At 42.8% G+C, this 17,578-nt stretch overlaps 1 protein-coding gene across 2 annotated transcripts in view; it reads right to left on the bottom strand.

The window, feature by feature from the left end:
• LOC140188685 (solute carrier family 35 member E2A-like) overlaps positions 1–17,578 on the bottom strand; it is a 42,022-nt gene that overhangs the window by 21,279 nt on the left and 3,165 nt on the right. The window contains exons 2-6 of one of the 2 annotated variants that reach the window (XM_072245193.1): positions 12,276–12,620; positions 9,811–10,356; positions 8,410–8,545; positions 6,308–6,435; positions 323–443 (exon numbers count right to left, since the gene is read on the bottom strand). In XM_072245193.1, coding sequence (XP_072101294.1) covers positions 323–443; positions 6,308–6,435; positions 8,410–8,545; positions 9,811–10,129 — 704 coding nt within the window. In that variant the 5' untranslated portion in view covers positions 10,130–10,356; positions 12,276–12,620. The remainder of the gene's footprint in view (positions 1–322; positions 444–6,307; positions 6,436–8,409; positions 8,546–9,810; positions 10,357–12,275; positions 12,621–17,578) is intronic. The other variant, XM_072245194.1, reaches the window with a different exon arrangement.

The raw sequence follows: 17,578 nt of genomic DNA, 5'->3' as shown, positions 1-17,578 counted from the left end.
ACCACAGGCTCAACCTGTAAATTAACTTTCTGGGAGCCTTGCACGAGGACTCCTTAAGTCCCTCTGCAAGATTCGATTTCAGCATTTAAGGGAGGGTTCGGGTCTGGATGCAGGTCGATGGAACTAGGCAGAATAACAGTTTGTATGGACTAGATAGGCTGAAGGGCCTGTTTCTGCATCATTTACAGAAAGCTTGCAAGTTCCATGTTCCATTCTGGATTTATCACTTCTGTGATAAGACTGTCAGATGCTGCAAATTTGTCCGTTGCAGAACAACAGCATGGGATATATTCATTAAAGAAAACTAACATTATCTACTTACCAATCCATGACATTGGTAGAGAGGGCAGCCGAGAAGCCGAGCATGTTAAAGCTGATTTCTGTGACTGTACACAATGCCAATCCACCCATTATAGGCATTAACGACAAGTTAACCCATAAACCTATCAAAAAGAGACAACACATAAATACAGTAACAGACAGAAGAAAATCTGCAGATGCTGGAAATCCAAACAACACACACAAAATGTTAGAGGAACTCAGCAGGCCAGGCAGTATCTATGGAAAAAACTGCAGTTGCTGTTTCAGGCCGATTCTCCAACGCTGGCAGGCCTGGATGTCCCCAGACCGCGATCCATGCTACTGACCTGTGATCTGGATTTAAACAGTAATTTCTAACGGAGCAAAATATCGCATGGCGCTTGAAGGGAATGTACGGGCTGCCCAGCACAATCCTCACTGATTTGATTCCACAGAAATGACATATTTAAGTCTATGTTTTCATGTACATTCAGTGGCCACTTTATTAGGTACACCTGCTCGTTAATACTAATCGGGGTGCAGCGCTAGCCGGAACACACCCGGCACCTCTTTAAGAAAAAAGCCAAAATAATCAAGCTAATTAATTAGGTGCTGCCCAGGGTGATTTGAGTATCTCAGAAACTGCTGATCTCCTCGGATTTTTACACACAACAGACTCTGGAATTTACAAAGAATGGTGCCAAAAACAAAACAACATCCAGCGAGTGAATTCAACAAGATGTTTTCGGTCACAGAACAGCCAATCGCTGGATTTTTTTTGGTTTTGGCACCATTCTTTGTAAACTCCAGAGTCTGTTGTGCGTAAAAATCAGAGCCTCATCACTGGTTGCAGTTTAGAGTCATACCCAGGAGAGCCACTGAGCATAGATGTGACAAATAAAGCTAATCTTAAATCTTGATACTTCAGAAGGCTAGCACTGTTTCTGTGGTCTAATGATTGCAGGACGAGAGGATAACATGTGCTACAGAAAAGGTGCAGGAGGAAAGACTTCAGATTGACAGGCATTGAGACTGGTTCTGCCCATGTACCGGCAAATTAAGTCCTGGGCTGGGTTAAATAATTTCCTGCATAGCTTTGCCAATGCTGTTGAGAGCATTCATCTAATTTAGCAGGGGATGGAAGTGAGAAAATAGAATTAGAAATGAGAATCAGGATTCACCAAACCTGGGAGAGGGAGAGAAAGATAGTTAACTCTTAAGTGCAGTGTGTTGGCAGAAGGCAGGTGGACAAACTGAGGTAGATAAAATTAGTGAAGTACAAGTGATACCAATGGGTTCAATTACCTCAATACGGACTGGGAGAGTAGTGATCAGTGCAATGCTATTACAGCTTGGGGCCTCAGAGTTCAGCATTCAGTTCAGGCTTTATGTCCTCACCATAGTGAAATGTGTGGCTTTTCCCCAGGTGCTCCAGTTTCCTCCCGCAGTCCAAAGACATACCGGTAAGTAGGTTACACACACAAAATGCTGGTGGAACTCAGCAGGCCAGGCAGTATCTATGAAAAAGAGTACAGTCGACATTTTGGGCCGAGACCCTTCGGCACAACTGAGCATAGACTGGATGGGCTAGCCCCCAAGCCAAAATGGATTCCAGCATGCCCACTAAAGCCTCTGTTCCTCCGTGTCTCCTTTCCAGGGCAGTTGCATCAAGCAACACCGCAGCAGGAAAGCCTGGTCCACGCAACAACCAAGGCAAGACAGCTTCTCCGCTGTCGTTATCAACGTCCATCAGGTTCTTGTGATCACTAGTTATAGTTTATCCAGAACTTGCTCGGACAGATAAACTGCATCAAAGATTACTAAGATGAACAATGGGATAAACACAAAATGTCTGGATGCACTCCACAAACTGTATGTACCTACCAAGGACAACCAATATGCAGCCAAAGACAATGCTCCCTGGACGATGAAAGAAAAAGATGAAGCAAATCCAGGCCGAGTACAAAATAAGAAATTTTTAAAAAAGGAGATATGAGAATCAACAGGCAGCTGGTATAAGAGAATCTTCTCCAAATACACAGACAGTAAACTGTTAATGAGAGGAGGAAATCATAAACTCAGGAGATTCTGCAGATGCTGGAAATTCAGCGCAACACACACAAAATGCAGAAGGAACTCAGCAGGTCAGTTAGCATCTATGGAGAGGAATCAACAGTTGATGTTTTGGGCTGAGGGTCTTCATCAGGACCAGAAGGGAAGGGGGAAGAAGCCAGAATAAGAAGATGGGGAAGGAGGACAAGTTGGCAGGTGATAGGCGAGACCAGATGAGAGAGAAGGTGGGTGTGTGTAGGAAGGGGATGAAGTAAGCTGGGAGGTGTTAGGTGGAAGAGGTGAAATGCTGAAGAAGAAAGAATCTGATAGGAGCGGAGAGTGGACCGAAGTTCCTTCTAGGCACAAAGAATTTGCGTCACGAGGATGGACTTTAGCTCCCAGCAGCTCAGGGACCGCTGCCCAGGGCTGCTGCTTGAATCCATAGTATTTCTGTTCCATTGATGGATGCCATTAATGCATTAAAATTAATGGATCGATAATTCTCAAATCATATTTATTTCACTCTCTGCAAATTTATATTTACACTGACTTACTCTTGACTCAGGACTCAGCAGCAGCCACGAGTGGCGGTTCCTGAGCCCCCGACTCTCCTGGGTCCTAACCTCCATCATGACGTAAATTCTTTGTGCAATTCCTCTGTGCACTAACAAAAGATGTGTGCGCGCACACGTGCACAACTTAGAGGGAACACTGGAGTAGACCACGGAGAGAGGAAAGGAGGGGAAGGGCAGGAGAGGAGAAGAGAAGGGGTAAGAGGGTAACCAGAATGGAGAATGGGAGGGAGTAATTACCAGTCGTTAGAGGAAAAAAATGAATTTCATTTCAGTTATTACCCTACAACCATCAGATTCCTGAAATTGCCATGGATAACTTCATTAACAACCCTGAATTGATTCTATGACCTACAGACTAACTTTAAGCACTCTTTACAACTCTTGTTCTCAGTATTTATCTGCACAGCTTGTCTTTTCTTGCACTTTGTTTGCTTGTCAGTCTGTGTGTTTACATAAAGATTTTCGTAAAATTCTATTGTATTTCTTTTTTCCAGTAAATACCTGCCAGAAAACAAATCTCAGAGTAGTATTTGGTAGCATACAGTTGCAAGAAAAAATTGTGAACCCTTTGCAATTACCTCGTTTTCTGCATTAATTACTCATAAAAGGTGGTCTTAACTTCATGTAAGTCACAATAATAGATAACACAATCTGCCTAAACTAAGAACACAAAACTGTTGTACTTTTCATGTTTTTATTGAACAGATTGATGAGTCGTTCACAATCCAGGCTGGAAAAAGTACATGAACCCTTGTATTTAATAACTGATGGAACCTCCTTTAGCAGCAATAACCTCCATCAAATATTTCCTGCAGCTGTGAATCAGACTTGCACAATGGTGAGGAGGAATTTTAAACCATTCCTTCATATAAAACTGTTCCAGTTCATCAATATTTCTGAGAAACCTTGCATGAACAGCCTCTTCAAGTCATTCCACAGCATCTCAATTGGATTGTGGACATTCCAAAACACAAATGTTCTTTTAAACCATTCTGTTGTTGATTTACTCTACGGATCATTGTCTTGTTACATTATCCAACTTTTATTAAGCTTCAGGTAACAGCCTACTATCTTGACATTCTCCTGTAAAATGTTTTGATACAACTTTGAAACATCCTCTCCACGTCCACTCTATCAAGGCCTTTCAATAGGTTTCAATTAAGTCCCCCCTCATTCTTCTAAACTCCAGCCAGTATAGGCCCAAAGCCATCAAACAGCCATCATGTTAACCCTTTCGTTCCTGGAATCATTCATGTGAACCTCCTCTGGACCCTGTCCAAAGCCAGCATATCCTTTCTTAGATAAGGGCCCCAAAACTGCTCACAATACTCTATGTGCAGTCTGATATAGAAACATAGAAAATAGGTGCAGGAGTAGGCCCTTCGGCCCTGCACCACCATTCAGTATGATCATGGCTGATCATCCAACTCAGAACCCTGTACCTGCCTTCTCTCCATACCCCCTGATCCCTTTAGCCTCAAGGGCCATATCTAACTCCCCCTTAAATATAGCCAATGAACTGGCCTCAACTCTTTCCTGTGGCAGAGAATTCCACAGATTCACCACTCTGTGTGTGAAGTTTTTCCTCATCTCGGTCCTAAAAGGCTTCCCCTTTATCCTTAAACTGTGACCCCTCGTTCTGGACTTCCCCAACATCGGGAACAATCTTCCTGCATCTAGCCTGTCCAATCCCTTTAGAATTTTATACGTTTCAATAAGATCCCCCCTCAATCTTCTAAATTCCAGCAAGTATAACCCTAGTTGATCCAGTCTTTCATCATATGAAAGTCCTGCCATCCCAGGAATCAATCTGGTGAACCTTCTTTGTACTCCCTCTATGGCAAGAATGTCTTTCCTCAGATTAATGCCTAAAAAGTCTCAGCATTACATCCTTGCTTTTATACTCTAGTCCTCTCAAAATTAATGCTAACATTGTATTTGTCTTCCTCACTACCAACTCAAACTGCAAGTTAACCTTTAAGGAATCCTGCACAAGGACTCCCAAGTTGCCTTGCTGCTGCTTGTGTGTGGAAAGGGAGTGGGGCGGGGGGAGAGCTTTGGAGTTCTAACATTTTAACTGTCATTCATTCTTTGGGGCACTCCTCTGTTTTCATGGATGTCTACAAAGAAAAAGAATTTCAGGATGTACATTGTATACATTTCTCTATGAAATGTACCCATTGAAGTCCCTTTGCACCTCTAATTTCTGAATTTTCTTCCCGTTTAGAAAATAGTTTACGCCTTTATTTCTTCTACCAAAGTGCATAACCATACACTACCCGACACTGTATTCCATCTGCAATTTCTTTGCTCACTCTCTTAATCTATCCATATCCTTCTATAGACTCCTTGCTTCCTCAACACTACCTGCCCTTACACCTACTTCATAACAGGCAACTGTACAGAAGTAGGAAAATTTATCTTTATCAATGGATTGGCAACATGAAGAATCTTGTGGCCAGTCTTGATCAGAAACCTTTAGAATGGAGTAAAGTGCCTTGGAGAGAATGCAGAAATGATTTATTAGAAATGTCCCTGAGATTCAGGACTTGCACGCCAGGAGCAGAATATGTAAGATGTGGCATCAGTGTTTAAAAATTATTCTAGAGAGAGTAACAAAGAAAGAAAAGCTGTTTGAGTTCCTCCAGTATTTGGTACGTGTTACTCTTCTCCCATTGGTTGAACGAAGTAGTGCCATTGGATACTGGACACAGGTTTACAGTACACCTCCTCTGTACCATAAACATTTTAAGCCAATTTGAAATAAGCTGCTTGCAAATCATAGGACTGATGACCAAAAGAAGGCCTTGAGGAAAAAGGGGAGATGGGCAGGAAATTCCAGAGTTCACGGTAAAGTCAGCTGAAAGTATAATCATCACTGGAGCATTAAGCATAATGGGGATGTGGAAGTGGCAGAGTTGATGAAAAGCAGAAATCAGACTGATGCAGTGTAGTAAAAGGCCCTTCAACCCATCAAGCCAAAACATCAATTATCACTAAGCCTTTTAATCCAATTAACACTAATCATTTGCCCCACATACCCATATAGACACTCACCTAGACACTACAGTCAATGTCCCTACCATATCTTTGGAACGTGGGGAAAAAACTGACGCATCAGGAGGCAACAGGGAGAACATGCAAACTCCACATGGACTGCGTCAGAAATCAGGTAGCAATCTTGGTGCACCGTACAATTTCTAAAGGTTACAGAGATTGAGGGGTGAACGCACTGAACAATTCGAAAATAAACTTGAACACTGTAAACAGCAGTGTACTAGATCATGAAGCAACAGGGAGACATCAATTGTACATTAACAGAAAACCTAATGAAAAACTTAGTAATGTCATTACTATATCTACAAAACTTCACTCCTCACCTGTGTATTCTCCCAGAATAAGTCTAGACATAATGACTGTAAAGATTGGAGCTGAACTTTTCACCGTCTCTGCAAATGAAACAGCCACGTTCTTCAGACTTACCAGGCCCAAAACTACAGTAGCAAACCTGCATTAACATAAAATACATCAGCAAATCTCCTGGTCAAAGTCATAATGTTTACTGGCATAGTTATTCTTAATATTAACCATGAACAAAATCAAATAACTTAAAAATTATACAAGTTATGAAATTGCATCAGAAGGTACTGGAAACAACCAAGAACTGGTGGTATCTGTAGCGAGGAACGGAGATAAAATGTCAGATTGATGCAACTTACCAATGAGAGATTGTCAGTTTGAAATTTGAAATCAATTATCAATTTAGAAACATTTGAGGTTTTTTTTAAAATCTTAGATCGACACATGGATATTAGAGAAATGGAGGACTTACTCCTTGGAACGTAGGAGACTAAGGGTTGACCTTACAGTTGTGTACAGCAACACAAGTGGTATCGACGGGGTGAAGATCTGAGTCGGCATGGATGAGGTGGACTGAAGGGCCTGTTTACTCGATGACTCATTAAAAGAGAAGATTAATTAAGTACACTGGTGCCTCACTTAGTGCTCAGGATGCAGTGCAGGAATGAGAGCTCAGAGGTACATTACTGACAGAGCTGCTGCATTGACAACCTACAACAAACACCTGCCCTTGACTCTGTTCTACAGTGGGAACCCCTGTAAGGGCACAGCACTCCAATGACAATCTGCAGCAACATTAGACTACAAGATCGTTCTATACTGGGAGCCTGTGTAAGGGTACAGCACTCTGTAGCAACGTTAGACCGCAAGACAGAGCAGCTGAATCAGGCCATTTAGTCCACCAAGTCTGCTCATCATGGCTGATTTACTATCCCTCAGCCCCTTTACTATCCTTCTCTCCATAACCTTTAACACCCTGGCTAATCAAGAAACCATCAACCCAGTGACTTGCCCTCCACAGCCATTGGTAGCAATGAATTCCAAAGATTCAGCACTCTGTGGCTAAAGAAATTCTCATCACTGTTTTAAAGGGACGTCCTTGATTTCTAAGGCTGTGCTCTCTGGTCCGAGAACCCTTCACTATAGGAATCTTCCTCTCCACTTCAGCTTATAACTGATTGTTTCACGAACTGAATTACATAGGTAATACTCAATAACTGGATATTATACAGAGCAGGCCAATAATCATCGAGCTTGTTACTGTACAAAAATCTCTGCAATGGGCTGAGCCATGCAAACAAAAACCGAGGAGGAGACAGCAGCTTCCGTCCCATCCAACAGGAGGTATTGCAAGACTGCAATGAAATCCTTCCACTCGCAAGTGTAGTGATCTAACTTTAATATTTTTCTTGTAAGCTGTGCTTTGTTTGTAAGGTTTGATGAATTGAATTATCAATTAACTAACTGCTGACTTTAAGGGATAGAGGTATATTCACACAAGAAAGTTTTTCTGTGTGTATCTATGGTATTGATTTTCACAGATGGCAATGAAGTGCGTCCGTAGGCTATGAGAACAGCTCAGTGTAACAAATGGCATTTTTCAACAATTACCTGATTTTTACCTCATACCTGACATTTAGAGAAAACCAATGCTGAAGGGATTTTAAAAAAAGTTTTAAGAAATAATCTTACATAGCAACGCATCAAAGTCGAAGGTGAGTTTATTGTCATGAAGGAATTTCTTTAGCAAGAGGGTGGTGAATCTGTGGAATTCATTGCCACGGACGGTTGTGGAGGCCAAGTCAATGAGTATATTTAAAGCAGAGGTTGATAGGTTCTTGATTAGTCAGGGTGTCAAAGGTTACAGGAAGAAGGCGGCAGAACGGGGTTGAAAGGGAAAATAAGTCAAACAAGGTGGAATGTCAGAGAGACTCAATGGGCTGAATGGCCTAACTCTGCTCCTGTGTCTTAAGGTCTTCTATTTTAATAAATCTCCCATTACCTACCAAGCAGCCTAACACAGGCTTCCTTCCCCGACCTGTACAGAACACACTGACATTCATCATGTGAAACAGCAAATCGATAGATAAAGAGTGGGGTGGTTGATTTATTCGTAACTCACCTCATTAATCCCACAAAGAGCATAATCATGATGAAGTTGGGTGGGTATTCATTTCGGGGTTTATGCTGATATAAACAACAGGGGACGCGCATTTTGAAACAGCCAATGATAGTGGTTGTAAGTATCTGGACAGCACCTGCAGTGAGACATGGTAAAATGGACACAGATTAGAACCAGTACACACCTCTGTGATTCTTCACCAAGTATTCATGCTCCATGGCATAAGTTCAGCACCTGCTCCTTGAACGACAATGGAACTGATACTGGGTGACAGACTCAAAATGCTTGAGGAACGGGGACAGCACTGTTGTGTAGAGGTTAGTAACACTTTACAGTGCTAGTGACCTGCGTTCAATTCCTGCCATAGTTGATAAGGAACTTGTACATTCTACTCGTGACCGTGTGGGTTTCCTCCAGGTGCTCTGGTTTCCTCCCACATTCTAACGACACAAGGGTTAACTGGGCACAAGTATAATTGGCTCATTGGGCCAGAAGAGCCTGTTACTGTGCTGTGTCTTTAAAAAATATAAATAAACTGCTCAGCAGATCAGAAAGCATCTTAGTCCTGAAGAAGGGTCTTGGCCTGAAACATTGACTGTTCATGCTGCCTGATCTGCTGAGCTCCTCCAGCGTTTTGTGTGCGCTGCTCTGGATTTCCAGCATCTGCAGAATCTCTTGTGTTTATGATGCGGGGTGGCTCAGGGGTGAAGTGAGAGAGTGACAGGCAGGAGGCTGCTGCTTCCTGGAGGTAGTGCAGGAGAGTATCTAGCTGTCATACAGAAACTTCTGACAGATGTTTCTACTCCACTGTGACATTTTCCTTTGTCTCTGAAATTATTCAGTAAGTTGCCCTGTTTCATACTCTACTGTATTCTGCATTAACATCTCATTAATACACTTGGATAGGGGAGGCAGACTTTACTCCCACCAGGCACAGAATTTAAAACAAGAGATTCTGCAGATGCTGGAAGTCCAGAGCAACAAACACACACACACACACACACACACACACACACACAAATAAATAGCTGGAGGAACTCAGCAAGTCAAGCAGCATCTACAGAAATGAATAACAGTCGACATTTCAGGCCAAGACACTTATTCGACACTGGAAAGGAAGGGGAAGATGCCAGAATAAGGTGATGGAGGGAGATGAAGGAAGGAGAACAAGTTGGCAGGTGAATGGTGAAGCCAGGTGGGTGGGGTGGGATGAAGTAAGAAACTGGGAAGTGATAGGTGGAAAATGTAAAGGACTGGAGAAGGAATCTGATAGGAGAGGGTGGAAGGATTTAAAGGTAATTTGGTTCAATGCTGCTTATTATACAAACAGTGATAACTAACACAACAGTCAGTTAGGTTCAACAAGTGTAAGGATAGTAACACGACTTTAAAGATACTTGCCCAGCATTCCTGGCTCTCGCTCCAACAAAGTCAGGATGTATTTGTTGAGGAATAGTGTGCAGAAGCTGAAAAAGAACCAGAGACTGAGGTAGATCATGGCCCGGACATTCCAAATTCCAGAGTTGGATTCAATCACTATCGTCTCAGTGATGGTGATTTTTAAAACACTTTCATCTGCACAACTGTCACTTCTTGTGATTACAATCTTTTCATTCCTATTGAAGAGCTGAAAGTGGCCTGGAACATTCTTCTCCTTGGATAGTTTCTCATTAGGAGGATTTTTATTGTCCAAAGGTCGGGAGGTTTCTTTTGAAGACATTCTCCAGTTATTAGTCTACAGCTTGGCTGTTCACTGAAATACAACACTTGAAGTGTACAGTAGCACAAGATAGTCTGCCAATAACATGAAAACCAAGACAGTTTTGCGCACACGGGTCTTCTGATGCCAAATGTATAAATTGTTCAACATCCAGGTTTTCTTTGCAACTTCGAAAGTTTCAATCTTATTCACATATCATCTGCTGAAAGTAGGCATCTGTTTCAAACCTAGGTAGAAAAAATATTTAATATATAAATTCCTCTTTTATTAAAATTTCCTTTTTAGCATCATTTTCTTTTCCTTGGTGTCATGCCATAGACCAAGGCATGGAGGTAGTGAGGTAAGAATTTCAACCACATCATCATTCGAGCCACTTTCTTCTTCACTCCCATCCCTGGCCATCCTGGACACAATGGGGAAAGAGAAAGATCGACCAGGTGGAAAACCAAAGCTACCCAGAACCTTTAGAGTTCTTTCCCCACAGTAAACATTTCATACAACAAGCCAGATATTTCCTACAACGTTAGCAAGAATTAATAAGCTCAACAACACTGGTACCTATTTGGTCAGAGACACAAACATTGCTAATTCGTCGCGATGGTTGATAATGACAACATTGCTCGATCAGATACTTCACTGCCCCCCTTCTGTGATGATGAGACCACTCTCAGGTTGGAGGAGGAACACCTCACATTCTAGGTAGTCTCCAACCTGATGGCATGAACATCAATTCCACCAACTTCCAGTAACATCTTCCCTTTCAGCCTTCCCTCTTCTTCTATTCCCCACTGTCTCCCTTCTTCCTTCTTCTCCTCACTTGTCTATCACATGCCTCTCCTCCTCCTCTTTCTCCCATGCTCCACTCTATCAGATTTCCTCTTCTCCAGTCCTTAATCTTTTCCATCTATCAATCCATTTCTCTGCCCTCACCCGCATCTCTTCCATTTTATGTACATTTGCTCTCACCCCATCCTCCCGCCAACCCACCAGGGATAGGGTTCCACTTGTCCTCACCTCCACCCCACTAGCTTCCGCGTCCAGTGCACAATTCTCTGTAACTTCTGCCATCTCAATGGGATCTCACCACCAAGCACATCTTCCCCTGCCACCCACTTTCTGCTTTCCACAGGGATTGCTTCCTTCGCAACTCCCTTCTTCATTCATCCCTCCCTCCCCAATGATCTCCTTTCTGATGCTTATCCTTGCAAGAATAAGTGCCACACCTGCTCCTATTCTTCCTCCCTCACTACCAGTCAGGGCCCAAAACAGTCCTTCCAGCTGAGGTGATGCTCCATGCTGAAAGGTTCCATTCTGAACTAGTTTCATATGCATATATTTGGCCCACATCCCTCTAAACCAAAGGTTCCCAACCTGGGCTCCACAAACCGTCTGCTTAATGTCATTGGTCCATGGCATAAGAGAGGTTGGGAAACCATGCTGTAAACCTTTCCTATCCATGAACCTATCCAAATATCATTTAAGTGTTATAATTGTTCCACCTCTCTCAACTCATTCCATTAGCCCATCAACCTCCGTGAAAAATCTGCCTCATATGTTCCCTTTAAATCTGTCCCCTCAACCTTAGATACACCCAGTGGCCACTTTATTAGGTATACCTGCTCATTAATGCAAATACCTAATCAGCCAATCGCGTGGCAGCAATTCCATGCATACAAGCATGCAGACATGGTCAAGAGGTTCAGAGCAAACATCAGAATGGGTAAGAAATATGTTTGTAGTGACTTTGACCGTGGAATGATTGCTGGTGCCAGATGGAGTGGCTTGAGTATCTCAGAAACTGCTGATCTCCTGGGATTTTCATACACAACAATCTCTGGAGTTTACAGAGGATGGTACAAAAAAACAAAATCATCCAGTGAGCGACAGTTCTGTGGGCGAAAACACCTTGTTAATGAGAGGTCAGAGGAGAATGGCCAGAGTGGTTCAAGCTGACAGTAACACAGATAACCACACGTTACAACAGTGGCATGCAGAAAAGCATCTCTGAATGCACAACACATTAGACCTTCAAGTGGATGGGCTACAGCAGCAGAAGACCATGTACATACACTCAGTGACCACTTGATTAGAATCAGGAGCCAACTAAAAGTGGTCAGGGTGTCTATGCCCCTCCACAGTCTCTTACCCTGGGACAATGACTGTGATCATCCACCCTAACTACGTCGCTCATGATTTTAAAGACCTCCATGAGGTCCCGCGCGGCCTGTCGGTCGGTCAGAGGCGGTTCTGCGCGGCCGGTCAGTCGGTTGGAGGCGGTTCTGTGCAGCCAGTCGGAGGTGGTTCTGCGCGGCCGGTCAGTCGGTTGGAGGCGGTTCTGCGCGGCCGGTCAGTCGGTCGGAGGCGGTCCTACGCAGCCTGTCGGTCGGTCGGAGGCGGTTCTGCGCAGCCGGTCGGTCAGAGGCGGTTCTGCACAGCCTGTCGGTCGGTAGGAGGCGGTTCTGCGCGGCCGGCCGGTCAGTAGGAAGTGGTTCTACATGGACAGCAAAGAAGCATACATCAGGATGCACAACTCCTACGTCATTTTCAAGTTTGCTGACAACACCACTGTTGTTGGTCGAATCAAAGGTGGTGACAAATCAGCATACAAGAGGAAGATTGAAAACCCAGCTGGGAGGTGCCTCAACAATGTCAGCAAGACCAAGGAGCTGATTACTGACTTCAGGTGGAGGAAACCAGAGGGCCATGAGCCAGTCCTCATTGAGGAATCAGAGTTGGAGAGGGTCAGCAGCTTTAAATTCACCGGTTATCAGTTCAGAGGACCTGTCCTGGGCCCAGCACACAAGCGCAATTATGAAGAAAGCACGGTAGCACCTCTACATCCTTAAAAGCTTGCTAAGATTCAGCAAAACGTGTAAAACTTTGACAAACTTCTATTTACACGTGGTGGAAAGTACATTGACTGGTTGCATCACGAACTGGTATGGAAAACACCAATGCCCTTGAATACAAAAGCCTACGAGAAGTAGTGAATACAGCAGCCCACTCCATCACGGTAAACCCTTCCCACCATTGAGCACAACTACATGGAGTGCTAACACAGGAAAGCAGCATCCATCATCAGCTCCACTCCATTATGGATTAAAAAAACCTTCTCACCATTGAACACTTCTACACAGAGTTTTGTTGCAAGAAAACAGCATCCATCATCAGGATGCCCCACTACCCAGGCCAAGCTCTCTTCTCACTGCTGCCATCAGAAAGGAGGTACAGGAGCCTCAGGACCCACATCACCGGGTTCAGGAACAGTTAATACCCCCCAACCATCAGGCTCCTGAACCAGAGGGGATAATTTCACTCAACTTCACTTGCCCCATCACTGATCTGTTCCCACAACCCATGGACTCAGTTTCCAAGACTCTTCATCTCATGTTCTCAATATTTATTGCTTATTTATTATTTTTTTTTCTTTTTTGCACAGTTTATTATTTGCACGGTTTGTTGTCTTTGCACACTGGCTGTACACACTATTGGTGCAGTCTTTCATTGATTCTATTAGGGCTATTGGATTTATTGAGGAATCTCAGGGTTGTATATGGTGACATATGTGTACTTTGATAATACATTCACTTTGAACTTTTGAAGTTTGAACTTTAAACTCTACCTATAAGAATTTTACATCTTCTGATCCTATGTCACCTCCTTCTAAGGATTTGATTTCTTTTTTTTTTAAAACCAACAGAGCCACCCTACCCCCTCTGCCTACCCATCTATCTGGTTCAATGTCCATTTAGGAACCGGATGGCAGAGGGGAAGAAGCTGTTGCTGAATCGCTGAGTGTGTGCCTTCAGGCTCTGTACCTCCTACCTGATGGTAACAATGGGAAAAGGGCATGCCCTGGGTGCTGGAGGTCCTTAATAATGGACACTGCCTGTCTGAGACAGGCCAAATCTCATAAAGCTGGCCCCAGAATTGAACCCTGAACTCTGATGCCCTGAGCTGTCATAGTGTCGCACTAACCACAACACTACTATTGGCGCCGTTTTTGGTTATGTTGGTGAGAGATAAGTTTTGCCAGACAATGGGGGTTAATCAGCTACAACATGGAATTTGGGAAAGTTGAAACAGTTGATCTAAAGGACAGAAATCAGGTACGAAAATGGAACTTGGGAAAGCTGAAACAGTTGATCTGAAGGACAGAACATCCAAGAACATTGCATTCCCATTACTGAACCATGTCAACCTACATCCAGTTGATTACGTTACTAGTTTAGGACTTAAACTACCAAGTTCAACAGCAATAGACAAGACAAATGCTTTGCAAAATATTATGACACATTATGAATTCTTATACAGGTGTCCCCCGCTTTTCGAACGTCCGCTTTAGGAAACCTCAGTGTTATGAAAGACCTACGTTAGTACTCTGTTTTCGCTTTCAGAAGGCGTTTTCACTGTTACGAAGAAAGGCAGCGCGCGATAAAAGGCAGCGTGCGCCCCGAGCAGCCGCTCTCCCCCGGATTTGGAACGGCATTGCTTAAACACGTTGCATTGAGCAGCTGTTAGCAAGATGAGTTCTAAGGTGTTGGAAAAGCCTGAAAGAGTAGGGGTGTTATACTTAGCGTAAAACTAGACATAATTAAGCATTTCGATCGTGGTGAACGAAGCAAGGACAAAGCGAGTTTGGCTTGTGGAAGCGGACAAAGATGATGTTGAAGAGGTGTTGGCATCCGATGACCAAAAACTGATAGATGAAGAGCTGATGCAATTGGAAGAGGAAAGGATAACAATCGAAACTGAATGCAGTAGCGAAATGAACGTGAAGCAACTGCGTGAGATTTTCGCTGCAATGATAAAGCACGACTTTAATTTTGAAAGGGTACTTAGGTTTAGGGGATATTTGCAGGATGGCGTGAGTTCTTACAAACAACTGTATGATAGAAAAATGCGTGAGGCTCAGCAGTCAAGCAAGCCTTCCACATCAGCCACAGCAGACGACGAACCTCGACCTTCGACATCGAGGCAGGCAGTCATAGGAGAAGATGAGCTGCCTGCCCTGATCGATGATGAGATGACACCCCCGTGTCCCACCACCCCAACCCCTGGGCCCCAGACAGATACTGTACCGATTCACGGAGGATGCAACAGTAGCCGGGAGGCACACAGCACACCTTTAAGAAAAAAGCCAAAATAAACATGCTAATTAATTAGGTGCCGCCAACACGTAATTGTCAGCCCAGATCAGTGCCGATTTCCGATTGCATTGCTAATAATTAATTAGCATGTTTATTTCGGCTTTTTCTTAAAAGGTGTGCTGTGTGCCTCCCGGCTACTGCTGCGTTCTTCGCGGCAATGTATCGGGTCGGCGGCCCAGAGGGTGGGGGCCACTGCACCATCCAACCTGCGACGACTCAGTCTAACACACCATCACCAGTGTGCTCGGCAAGCTGTCTTCCCAATTCCAGTAAGTGATACTACACTGTACATACATTATTTCTACTTTATATAGGCTGTGTATTTTTATGTGTTATTTGGTAGATTTGGCAGCCTCATAGCTTAAAGGTTACTGGAGAGCACGTTTATGCCAACAGCACTTGCGTGAGATTTTCACTACGGAGATCTGTGCAGGCAATCGTTGTAGAGAAGTATTTCTACTTTATATAGGCTGTGTATTTATCATATCATTCCTGCTCTTACTATGTGTTACTGTTATTTTAGGTTTTATGTGTTATTTGGCATGATTTGGTAGGTTATTTTTGGGTGTGCGAACACTCACAAAATTTTCCCATATAAATAAATGGTAATTGCTTCTTTGCTTTACGACATTTCGGCTTACGAACCGTTTCATAGGCACGCTCTACCTTCAGATGGCGGGGAAAACCTGTACCATAAAAGGGTTCCTTGATTTGAACACAAGATTAAACATTAATTGTCAAGGCATTTACTAAAATATTGAAATATTCTTCAATAGCTTAGCTACAATAATTTTGTGTATTTTATTCTGGAAAATTCCTTTTGGTCTATACTACTAACCTCTTTCCATACAATCACCCTTCTTTCTTTTCTTTTCCAATATTTTTTATTGATTTCTGTATAGAAGAATACAGAGCCCAAGAGAATACATATTATAAAACAAAAGAAAAAATATAATACCAGATACAGTATATAGAATCACATTAACGAACTCCTTACTCTATATTCATATGAATTAGATTAATTCGTATATTAGAATATAAACAATTTTATTTTAAAAAAAATCTACACCCACTATCAAAGTCGAAGCTGTTTGGGGGAAAAAAAAAGAAAAAAAACTTATCAGATAATAAAATATGCTATTAGCTAACTTCTGTACTTTTACAAGTAGTCAAAGATTATGAAAATAATTTTAAAACGGCCCCCACAAATGTTGAAAATCTTGGTTAGATTCAGAAATTGAACAATTAACTTTTTCTAAATTTAGAAAGGATTTTGCCCTTCTTTAAAATAAAATCACATACATAAACCATTTTGCTCATAAAATGCCAATTAACCCTACATCATCAACGCCCTCGCCCGATATCCAAGTAATATTAATCAGTTAATTTAGTACTGGTCAAGGTAACAGGAAAAGACCCCAAAATGGAATTCAAGTAGGCAAGTTTAACGAACATCTCCAGTCATCAACCTGCAATATTAACTTCAAGAGTCAGTACCCCATGAAGGCAGCTTCCATCATTAAAAACCCTCACCACCCAGGACGTGCCCTCTTCTCATTCCCATCATTGAGGAGGAAATACAGGAGCCTGAACACCCCCACTCAACCTTTTAGGAACAGCTTCTTCCCCACCAACAGATTTCTGAACGGCTTATGAGCACGATTTCATTATACCTCTCATTTTTGTAATATATAGGAATTTTATGTCTTGCACTGTATGAGTGCCACAATACAACAAAATTTAAGACACATCAGTGACAGTAAATGAGATTCTGGTTGTTTCTCTTTCCACAGATACTGCAAGACTTGCATTCTGTTTCTATTTGACATCTCAAGTGAAAGACTGCACTTCAGACCATCGACCATACTCTCATTAGCTCAGCAAAGTGCCCAAACCCCCCAGGATGTGCCTTCCATTTGTGATACCCACCAGCGGCTTTGTAGACGAAGGGCCAAAGCATTAAGGATTCCTACCACCCATCCAACAATCTCTTTGACCCACTACCATCAGGAAGGAGGTACAGGAGCATCAGGACTAGGACTGACAGACTGGGTAACAGCTTCTTCCCTCAGACTTTGAGAGCACCACCATGGTTTCATCACTAGGACAGTGAGCTGCGCACTACATGCATTTTGAACTATATTTTATTAACCTATTTGTGGTAATATTTAGGTGTATGTGCTGTGTGTGATATGTCAAGGTCCAGAGGAACGTTGTTTTGTTTGATTGTATATATGTAAGTCAGATGACAATAAACTTGAAAGTAACCTCCAATTAGACACAATGAATTCCAATGCCC

The sequence above is a fragment of the Mobula birostris genome, chromosome 27, assembly GCF_030028105.1.
Source record: "Mobula birostris isolate sMobBir1 chromosome 27, sMobBir1.hap1, whole genome shotgun sequence".
Taxonomy (NCBI): domain Eukaryota; kingdom Metazoa; phylum Chordata; class Chondrichthyes; order Myliobatiformes; family Myliobatidae; genus Mobula; species Mobula birostris.
This window is presented reverse-complemented; position numbering and strand designations above follow the sequence as displayed.